Source organism: Glandiceps talaboti, chromosome 23 (genome assembly GCF_964340395.1).
Source record: "Glandiceps talaboti chromosome 23, keGlaTala1.1, whole genome shotgun sequence".
In the NCBI taxonomy this organism is placed as follows: Eukaryota; Metazoa; Hemichordata; class Enteropneusta; family Spengelidae; genus Glandiceps; species Glandiceps talaboti.
Genome location: NC_135571.1, coordinates 10,976,440 through 10,987,810, shown reverse-complemented (window position 1 = coordinate 10,987,810; position 11,371 = coordinate 10,976,440). Strand labels below are relative to the sequence as shown.

The 11,371-nt window shown below is 36.2% G+C and overlaps 1 protein-coding gene across 2 annotated transcripts in view; it reads left to right on the top strand.

Moving 5' to 3' along the window:
- The first annotated feature begins 1,172 nt into the window (after positions 1-1,172).
- LOC144452888 (uncharacterized) overlaps positions 1,173-11,371 on the top strand; it is an 11,923-nt gene continuing 1,724 nt past the window's right edge. Inside the window, exons 1-5 of one of the 2 annotated variants that reach the window (XM_078144089.1) lie at positions 1,173-1,419; positions 4,528-4,764; positions 7,184-7,351; positions 8,445-8,801; positions 11,352-11,371. The exon at positions 11,352-11,371 is cut by the window's right edge and continues 292 nt beyond it. In XM_078144089.1, the coding sequence (XP_078000215.1) occupies positions 7,189-7,351; positions 8,445-8,801; positions 11,352-11,371 (540 nt within the window). In that variant the 5' untranslated portion in view covers positions 1,173-1,419; positions 4,528-4,764; positions 7,184-7,188. Of the gene's footprint in view, positions 1,420-2,633; positions 2,688-4,527; positions 4,765-7,183; positions 7,352-8,444; positions 8,802-11,351 lie in introns of those variants that run through there. The other variant, XM_078144091.1, reaches the window with a different exon arrangement.

Sequence of the window (11,371 nt, the reverse complement as noted above, 5' to 3'; positions counted from 1 at the left end):
GTTGTAACTGGACATTTTTCGATCAGACAACTGCAAGATATTCACTGAAAATTGTTAAAATACAAAAATTTAAACGTTGCACATGTTAATCAGTGGTTATATTATCCATAAGTAGTACAGAAACAGGTTGAAATCGTGATCTCCGTTGAGGGCGTTGATTTTTGGGAGCGGATTAAAATAATCATCGCAAATTACAAGTTTTCGTGGTCATTCTACTTAAATATTAGTCCATCACAGAATTTGCATCTTATCATTCGTGTTATTAAGCCTTCAAACATTTGACTTAAAATATCACCATGTACAATGATTTATAATTATTATCACTTCCATCAATGACACTGTAATTACACGTAATTCATTTCACATTAACTAGTAATTGATTACTTTCTAGAGAACACACTGAGATTTGACCTTTCACCCCTGGTATTTAACATTCTGTGTAATTCTCACATTGATTCTGAGTCCTCACATTAGTAAAATTTCTCCGTTTTTTTTTGATGACGTAAATTTTATTTGAAAAGTCTTGTACATAAATTTACACCGTGGTAACTACACCATCACTCAACTTTTGGTAAATAAATGAAAAAGAGTTGTTAGATGGATCTAGAAATTGCTTCGTTTGAAAAAGAGCGATCCTGTGATGCAATTTGTAATGACTCTGATAAGATAGTATTAATGCGAAACACTGGGATTGAATAATGGGCCTTTAAGCGTCCATTACAGATGGCGGACAACATACTGTCAAGCTGAAGGATCAGGCGATGACATTTATAGGTGATGAATACCTCGACCTCTATACTTCTGACTTCGAACAACGATTCACGTAAGCATGTGAAAAAAACAACGCAGAATCATGGTTAGTGTGCGGTGATTGTGCAAACAGTGCAGCGATGTGTAACTCGGCAGCGGTATCTAGTATTGTCGATTTCATTGTCTGTTTCCAAGCCTCGATCCGATATACTGTTGCTAGCGTTTGGAAATGTGACGCCGTATTGTCAATTTGTGAGGGAAGCCCATGTAGTGACGTCTGCTAATGAATTCAGTTATTGTACAAATCGTCTGCATTTAGAGTGGTTGTGATTCATAAGAATCGTGGACAATAGCCTTCAAGGTATTGTTCTTCTGTCGTTTTTATTACATTAAGTTTCATCTAATTGGTTTCGCAAACAAACTCTGTATGTCCTGTACGTGTGTTTCGCCCGTTCTTGGTAACGCTTGATTGGCAGTCACTCAGCAAGAAGCTTCATACCTAGACACGTAGACCGCTCACAAACTGCTGGTCCACTTGACCCCCCGGTACTCTGACCGCTGAAAACTCGACAAGCTGAGGAACGTCAGGGGATTGCGATCGACGTTCGTGGTCGTCTCCGTCGAAATCACACTCTTAGTTGTAAACGGATGTAATTATCATATCATCGGGTAAGTGATATCTTTTAATCGTTTACCCACCATTTTAAATTCCATATCCAGATTCTTAAAATATGGTATTATTCTGAAATCAACAAGGCATACCAGTAGCTGCGATAACTGTGTACCGTTACTAAGGGCAACTAGCGTAGAACGACGATATATGTGTACTCTACACTTCATAGCTACAACGTTATCACCGTGTACTTGTCAGACTGTCGACATTTTTTAACGCTGTTGTCGTCGTTGGCGGTTGTTTTCTGTAATATTTTATTCTTTTTTCATTTATCTACGTTACCGTCAAAAAGAAAGTTATTTGTTTGGTTCAAGTCTAAAAAGATTGTTGGTACAACAAACAAAATATACTTGACAGCACTTGGCATAAAGTGTAATCTCAACACGTGTGGCAGCTTCTGTTTGTTTGGGCTAACTACCGTTATTGTTATCTAAAGTTTACAAACATACGCGTGTTAAAAAGTTTCTAAATTAAAAGTTCTGTTGAGTCTGTTAGAGTAAATGTGAGACATGATTGACGGAGATAACCTACATTCTACAAAAACGCCAAGTTACCATGACCTTTGCACGATTTACGAGTATGAATGTACCTCAATGCTACCCGTATAATCGAACTGTGGTATAAACGGTGACCCGAATACACTGCTCACAACAATTGATGAGACATGCATAACGGGACAACGTACCTTTGTGCAGTTTCTATGCTTAGTTTACTGCGCTGACAAAACCTTCAATATAAGATCATTGTAAAGAAAACTTAGCAGAAATAATGAATTCACCTGCACGGTTGGCTGAATTCAGAACAGTACAAAAGAAAAGACGAACTATTCGTCCTTTACGAGGAATTCCCACTCGATTCGCATCGTTATGCACTTCTTCGTATTTGAAGGGCGTACAGCAAACATAGCGTACTCAGCGTGAACAATAAGTCAGCCTTGCAGACAATGAAAACCACCAATTGATCTCAGCAACAAACATTAGATACTTATCCTAAAGAAAACATAAAAATAGTCGGTGTTTTCATGATTAATTTGCTACAAACGGGTATGTCGGTAGTTCGGTGAGATCTCGGTAGTTCGCAATCTGATTAATATCCGATGTGGTGAAAGCGTCTAAATGCTTTATTTACCTCTATTTCCATCGTTTTGTGTCGTTTGTTTTGGTACCGAGTGTGGGAAGGCGGCGATCACTCGGTACCAAAACAAACGACACAAAACGATGGAAATAGAGGTAAATAAAGGATTTTAATCAGATTGGATAGTTCGGTAAGTTCTCGACTTCGTTACAGGAGGTTTCTCTACAACTCGGACTAGTATACGAGAACGGCGGTGCCAATTTCTAGTAGCGTCACGGTCATGGACCAAAAGTTTAAAGTTTTTAATGTGCAGTACTATGTTTAAATTTGTTTTGTTTTTTAAGTGTTTGTCAAATATAACGGAATTTAGGGTTTATTCAAAGCTTGTAATTTGATACTGAGTGCATTTTTAACGTGTCTCAGTTGCTGTCATGTTTGATGTCCAAACAGGAATATTTACTTATATCTTTATATAGTAACAACGAAAAAACAGTAGAGTTAAATGTTTCCTTCTGCCACTGTATCAACGAAGTCACTGACAGTAGCTTTGACATTTGCAGTACTTCATTTCAGTTCTGTGATGTGAGTCTATATGCCACGATGTGCAAGTATCAGTGGCAGGGAAACAAGGATAGCAAGTAAAAGTCGTCTAGCTTTGAGAACAACCTCATTATGTCCACACATAATCACACACCACTGCAAAATATTCAAACACCTTTTTAAGAATTTAATAAGTTATAGACGAAGTTTTGATTTAATTGCTACCAGTCGTGAAATTTTGCAGAATCTTAGTCATTACCGCCAGTTTTAACGTAAAAGGTAGACACAAATTCATATTCATTTATCAGTTTGTTTGGGTTGTTTTGGTTTGTTTGTTTTTTCTTCTTTTTTTTGGGGGGGGGGAGGGGGAGTTTTGTCACATACTTTCGTTGAACATGGTCACAATCGTATGGCGATATTTCAGAACATTCCTTCTAAAGGTATTATAAATTTTGATGAAAGGAAAAAATTCTGATAATTTGTTTTTGGTGGGAAAAAATCTGTTCACTGTAACTTGTTTATTTACTATCACTTACGTTTATCGCGCCTGCATCAATGAATTGTGTAATCCTAGAATGTGATCAATCATTTTTTGTTGGAAAATTTATCATGGAGTTTATACAATTTGAAAAAAGTGTCGTTCAGAAATCGACAGAAAGAGTCGGTTAAAGCCATAAACAGAGATCAATCAGGCTTATATAGATTGTCGTCAGGAAATTCGTTTTTTAAAATATACCCATGATATGCAATTGTTCGTTTCCGTTGCAGTTTCTAACACCGTATTTTAATTCGATTGCAATCACTATTCATTAAAAAGCACTTACTTGGTTAGGAACAGTCATGAATAGTATTACATTAGCGCTGTTTTCGATCGAATATCGTATATCATTCAATTTTCACACAACTGCCTTTAAAAGCTTTCTTTTGTAACCCGTCTCTCTCAGAAAATTGAATGCACGATTGAATGCTCTTAATGATATATGAGAGAGGTTGCACCAAAGGTCTACTTTTTATTTTGTCCTAAATTTACGTCAGCATTTTATGGATCGCCGCGCTGTTTATTTCTGTGGTAGTACAGACGGACCGATTTCCCGCCTAAATTTAGTTGAGCGAAAATCATTTTTTTTCTTGTAACTTTGGTATATTTCAATTTTATTTTAGACTGGAAACGCGGGAATACTTCATATTTACGAAATGGCATCAAAATATTCGTCAAAAAAATGGTGAATTTCTCATAACAGCGTTTTACGCATATTTATATATACAATGGAACAGCGTTAGACTGTGGTTAGTGATAACTCAGACCACGAGGTGGTAAATTTATAACGGTCTAATTTCATTCAGGTCAAAGTCATTTATCCAAACGTCGTATTTTTTTCACGAATGTGTACCTCGTATTTCTACAGGCATGCTGACTCAGACTCAAGGACATACCGTTAGTATACAGTCAACTAATCTTACATATTTTATCTCGTTCTTAATTTAAACAGATTCGTTCGATGTAACGATCTGCATGGTGGGAGGTGACGGGCTTGCGCTTGATATCTTTACGCCGAAATCCTACGAATGCCACCGAACCCTTAGCGGCAATCCCGAGGAGGCAATCAACTCAAGAACATACAAGTTCAAATTGTCTGCGTCTACATTCAAACTTGAACCATTTATTGCTCTCAGCTAAAAATACTTCAAATCGCTTTGGGGTCGGTGATATGCTGGATTGAAATGTGGTAGGTAACATGTTTGATTAACATGATAAGAATTAAGTCATCCTGATAAATACTCGCCCATGGCAGGAACAATGTCTTGATTATGTACAACCCCAGGTGATGGCACACTATCATAGAATGCCAGTGCTTGACATAATACCATAGAATTCTAGTATTTGACATAATATCATAGAATTCAAGTGTTTGATATACTACCACAGAAGTCCAGTGTTTGATAAAATATCACAGGATTCTAGTATTTGACATAATACCATTGAAGTCAAGTATTTGATATAACTCCATAGAATTCTAGTATTTGACATAATACCTTAGAAATCCAGTGTTTGATATAACACATAGGATTCTAGTATTTGACATAATACCATAACCATAGATTGCCAGTGTTTGATAGAATACCGCATAATTCTAACATTTGACATAACATCATATATATAGAATTCGAATGTTTGACATAATACCATAGAACCACATACATAGAATTCTTGTATTTTGCCACCATACAATATAACTAAAATTCCCACAATACCAATTTAACGACAACGATATGAATATCTTCAAATCAAATATCGTTTGTATGACGTCATCAGCACTTGTAGTAATATAAAACACACTTTTCTGTCGTGTCAGTAATAGTTCTGTGTTTTACTTACAGCATCGTATATTGAGATTGACCAATTTGTCAGTGTTGAATAAGTTACCATGGTTACCATAAACGTTTTGAAAAATGTAATTAAATAAGGGAGTGAATTGATCAGAAACGTCTTGCAATGAAACACACTTGTTATGCTTGTTTTACCGACGAGTTGTTACTAGAACTGAGGGCACATTTTTACAACAAACGAGCTCCCGACCGTCGGATGACGTCAGTTTACCATCAAAACAAATACAGTCTCATAACAGTGATACTGTGGTACAACATTAATCTACAACCCGCGAAACAACACCTGTACGTTTGCTTGAATGAAGTGAGGTAAGGGGAGACTTCAAGCAAAGACAACATCTGGTAAAAACAACAATTTACAACCGACACAAAAGCTTGAATAGGGATTCCTCTGATTTAGATAGGTTCAGGCAACGCATTTTATCAGTTTGTTTGGACGTAATAAAGTAACTCCAGCAAGTCGTACTCGATTATTATAATATGTAGCATTCTAGATCTTTCAGTAAACAAAGTTATGGGATCTGGGCTTCTGTGGTGTTTAATGCTTTGATAAGTTACCAATATTAATTACATATACATTGTATGTCTATGCATGAAACTTGCCTCATTCCTGCTTACCACAAGCAAGCAAACGCACCGGTAATTTTTCGCGGGTTGTGTCATCAAAACAACTTCAGTCTCATGAACTCTGTACTACGTTATTAATCTGCTATCAGTTGATGTAATCTATGGTTGAAAACATGATAAGGAATTAATACTGGTGTGATACATTACCGAGAAATCAACCCTGATCCAATTAGATTAACTTAATTAAATGTTGAACATGTAATCTTTATAAGTACAAAATTAAACCAAAGTTAAACTAAGCGTTATTCTATAGGAATATAATTTACACTTTACAAGTTTAAGTCTAAGTCCACCCATGGAGGTATAAAGGGAGGCCGACCATGGATGTATTGGTGGTACATCCGTGGTCTGATCTACATATAAAAGTAATAAGTACAGTACGTCAAATCTATTTGATGGTTTCATTGGAAATGGCATGAAGTACACAATATTATACAGAATAAACACGTAGAATAAATTTTCTCTGAGAATTCGAGACTGAAGGGTACATTCTCTAAGACTGAAATCTACATCCGGGTGCCGTGCTTGATATCAAGTTGAAATTTTTCAAATACCTGCGATTATTTCAGTGTATACATGAGCTATTGGCCTTGAGTTGACAACAAATTGTCAATAATTGACTGTGTTATTGTCTGATGATTATCAGATTGTGTTTCTTCACGCGATAAAGTTGGAAACGTGTTCACCAAAGTTAGAAGCACTGTCGTTGGTGGCGCTTTTCTTCACTTATAAAACTCACTTCAAAGTGACTAAATGGATGACAAATTTTTATGGATTTTTTATTCTTAAACAACTCTACTGTGTTTTCCTACTTGAAAAAAAAACATGTGAAACAACATATACTAAGACCCTGTCTGTAATTCAATAAATTGCAAAATATTAAAAAAATATGTCAAATGTTTATTATTGATTGTACGTACAATAACAAACTTTTCAGACATTTTCTTGGCTTTTGCAATTTAGTGAGTTACAAAAATTGACTTGATATACGTTATTTGACTTGTTTCGGAATTTTTTTTTTTCAAGTAGAAAATTTGTTTTACGCATAAAAAAATCCAAATTAATTTGTCAACAATATGGTCACTATAATAAACCTCCAATACAATCATGCTGTATTTGTGTATTCATCAGAGAATATGGTAGAACAACATATTTGTAACATGAATGACGTGACCCCTGAAGATGTCAAAGATCAACTCGACAGCCTAGGCAAACACTTGAAAGAATGGGACACGTACTGCAGGAAAGACATCGGTGGAATTTTGAGGAAAGTGAGAGATTTAGATTTCAGCTTACAAGGTGAGAGAAACCCGCTAACTATTAATTTATAGTTATGACGATATATTTATTTCAGATACTACTTTTTCTGACAAATACCACAAAATTTACTGCGAGCCAGGAAATGATATTTTTTCGACGATGATGAAACAGCGCCCTCTGTAAACTGTTGTTTGAAATGAACGACACTCACTTTATTTCATCAAAATATTAAATACAGCTATAAATTTGTAAAAGAAATCATGAAAACATTCCAGTTGTCGGAGCTGTGCCAATTCACGCATGCGTAATGCGGTGGATGAGGTGACACAGCTGATATTGATCACTGGATTACAAACTACGTAATCTCAATATATGTCTTTTGTCTTCTAAAATCAATATGACGACATTTAAATTAAATGTTTAGTTTAACGTATCTCTAACAGGTTATTTTCTGTCCATTGATAACAGCGGCTATCAAGTCTGGGTTTGTCAGTGACATTGACTGTTGCGTTAGTCATTCATTCAATCGTTCGTTCATTCATTCATTCATTCATTCATTGTGTCTTCCTGCCTGTCTGACTGTCTGTCTGTCTGCCTGCCTGCCTGCCTGCCTGCCTGCCTGTCTGTCTGTCTGTCTGTCTGTCTGTCTGTCTGTCTGTCTGTCTGTCTGTCTGTCTGTCTGTCTGTCTGTCTGTCTGTCTGTCTGTCCCTCAGTCTCATTTCGTTCTTTTGTCAGCCTCACATTTCTAGGTTTACTTTGATTTTATCTGTTTTTTCGTTAGACCCATTTTCATAACAGATACTTTTTCACGCGTTATATTTTCACCAAAATCTCCCCTTTCCATACGCGAAACAAGAAGATGGTACAACATGGCCGATGGGCCAGTATACACAGCACATCTCTCATCTGTAGACAACGTCTTGATAAACAATAAGTATTACACTAGTGATTAGACCTATCTAATACATTATTAATTTAACAGTTGATATGATTATGCAAATAAGTGTTGTAGATGTTTGGCGTTTGTTTGGACACTATACCGGTTGTTGAGTGTGGCAGTACGAGTACAGATCACGGATATACAAAAAACCATGTACTGTCTAACCCACGTTACGTCTTTCCCTCTGACAGAGTGCAACCCAGCGGCAGTTGAGAAAAGATCTAAAGAGAAACTCGATAGGTTAAAGCTTCCGAGATCTGCTGGAGCAAGACCGAGAGATGTCGTCGTCGCCAAAGAGAACATCCCGGCACTCTCGTCAATCATTGGTAGTCTCTACTGGCGAGTTGGTGCCAAGCTAGGCTTGAGTAAAGATAAACTAGACCATATTCGAAATACTAGTAGGGGAAATGACACCAAAGCTGCTGGTGATGTTGTTAGCATTTGGGCAGCTAAAGAAGGTACCTCGGCAACCGTTAAAAACCTGGCTAAAGTGGTCGAACGATATGACTCACAATTAGCAGACTGTATCAGGGAGCTGCAAACCGCCGGTAGGTACAGAAAACAATTTTTTAACCGAGCGGTGTAGAGAAAACGTAAAAGCATAGTCAAGCGTGGGCTATAATTATAGATTTAATTCAAGGATGATCTTATCACAAATTGTTAGTGTCATTAGGCGTATCTAGAAAGCACCGCCACCGGTTACTACCATTATCAGCATAATAGACTATAATTTAATACAATGACAGTTACTTGTGGCAGTACTTTCTGAACATACGCAAGTGCCTACTATTATGACGATTATTTTGTGACCATCCATTCCTTGAATTGAATATTAGCTAACGTACGTCAGTTATGATTTGTAGCCAAGGGACTTATCGTTGGCTTTCAAATCTAACAATCCTCCACGATAACTAGATTTTGAAAACCAACGACAAGTGTCTAGGGCTAGTGGTTTGAATCACTGACAAGGAACATTTATTTCCTGTGTTTGATGTTTGAAGGTATTGCACAGTGAGATCCGCTTTTGTTGTATATTAACGTGTATTTGCAGTACAATAACGTCTAAGTGACGTCACAAAACTATATTTGCATACAGGAACTACTACAAACACAATTAGTACCACTGCAATTAACGTCACAATGACTGTCCACAAGCTGTCAAAACACATGCAGAATAAACTACATGTTATATTCATATTACATAATGACTGTACTTCATAGATTGTACTAGAACCAAGCAAATACACTCTATGACTGGTTTCGCCAGATAAACATTATGGCGTGATAAATTTTGAAAAATCTTATGTTATGGCGATTTCAGTAATATCCTGAATAAAAGTCGTAGGCTGCTGAAATCACACTTGTGAAAATTTATAAGTACATATACAAACATGTTTCATATTAGCCTTTGGCGTATTTACATGAGGTTTGCGTGATGTATTGATAAAATCATAATTCAAATCAATAATTTGTAGACCACTTTCAGATATCATATTGTTGCTTTACTCTTTTTATATCTAGGTATATACGTCAATCCTTTCTTGGCTATTACGTCATGACAATATCGTCTATGAATTTTGTCAATCTAGTGCTCTAATTATTATATACAAGGTTGCGTCAACTCATCGTTTTGACGACGAATAAACTACAAAAGCTTGCCTCAAGAGCCTCCACCCTAGTGTACACTTCACACATTCGAGTATTTCATAGTCTAACTACGGAGACATTCACCATAAGGAGTTTAGATGTCAGTCGATTGGAAACACTCACGAATTCTAGGAATAAACCATGTATATAACGCTGCAGATATTCATCACGGAGAAGGCGATAGACAGTCTACGCTTCACACTCTTATTGTATCATCAAGTTGGGAAACCAAATAATACATGCTCTTGTAAATTGTTCAATTGTATCGTTTACGGTGTCGATCTGTCATTCATCATAATAACTTCCACCGAATCCATCCATCAACGAATCATGACTATATGTCGAATAAAACCCCGTCATTAATTCGTTGCTTTGTGGCATATACACGTATGTTCGACCCCAGGCAGTTTTTGACCTTTATGCAAAACGACACAATGTCTGGTGACAAATGTTTCATAATTAAGTTTTCTGCTCACGAACTGGAATAATCTACTAGTATCAATAAAACATATAACACAAAGAAATACCTTTAAAAAAGCGGTTAAATCATATCTGTCCAGTACACTAAGGGATACTGAAAACAGCGAGTTTATTCATTATTAGTTACTTTGCCTCAACGTTTTCCCTAATTCTGTTATTCTTTCTCATTCCATGTAGTTAAACCGCCTTTGCTAATCCCGCCACTTTCTTGAATCACTGTATGGACCCCACTGGAAACAAATCTAATATCTACATATCTAGATTAATCTAGTCATAAGTAGGCTCAACCAGTTTTATATTACCAATATCTACATTGGCATCGAAGTTTACGATCTGGATTTTTTTATTCAAGCAAAGCTGGAGACAGTTTATCGCCATTGGTATTGGTGAAGTAATAGTATACGTGATGTGAGAATAATGAAAGTCAATTATATTGCTAGAGATTTCATTTCCTGTCAGTTTATAAGTAGCACAATATCGGATGTATATCAATAGCATAGACAAATGTGAATATGATGACAGATTGACTAGGTTGCTATTTTCGTAAAAAGTCAGTTATATATTGTATATATTGGAAATATTACTGACAAACTGACGAGATTGTAAGTTAGATATCTTAGTAATGAACATTTGTACAAATGCAGTCTATCACTCTGTCAGTCATGTCATTCCCTCAGTCAGTCAGTCAATTGACCCATCATTCAATGTGTCAGAATTTGATATTAGTCATTTAGCCAAGCCATCAGTCAGAGAATCAATCAGTCAGTACTAAATCTGTCATACAGTTGGTCAGCCAGTCAGTCAGTCGATACATTGTCTGTCAGATGATATAAATCAAATTAACATAATCTGACGTAAGAATAAAGTAACCGTATAATACAATACTCCAGTTATTTAAAACTTATATCTTCAAGGTCAGATTTTGCGTTGTCATGGTGATAACACTGTTTGTAAATTTTGTTCATTTCCAGATGCAAATACTCTAGCCCAT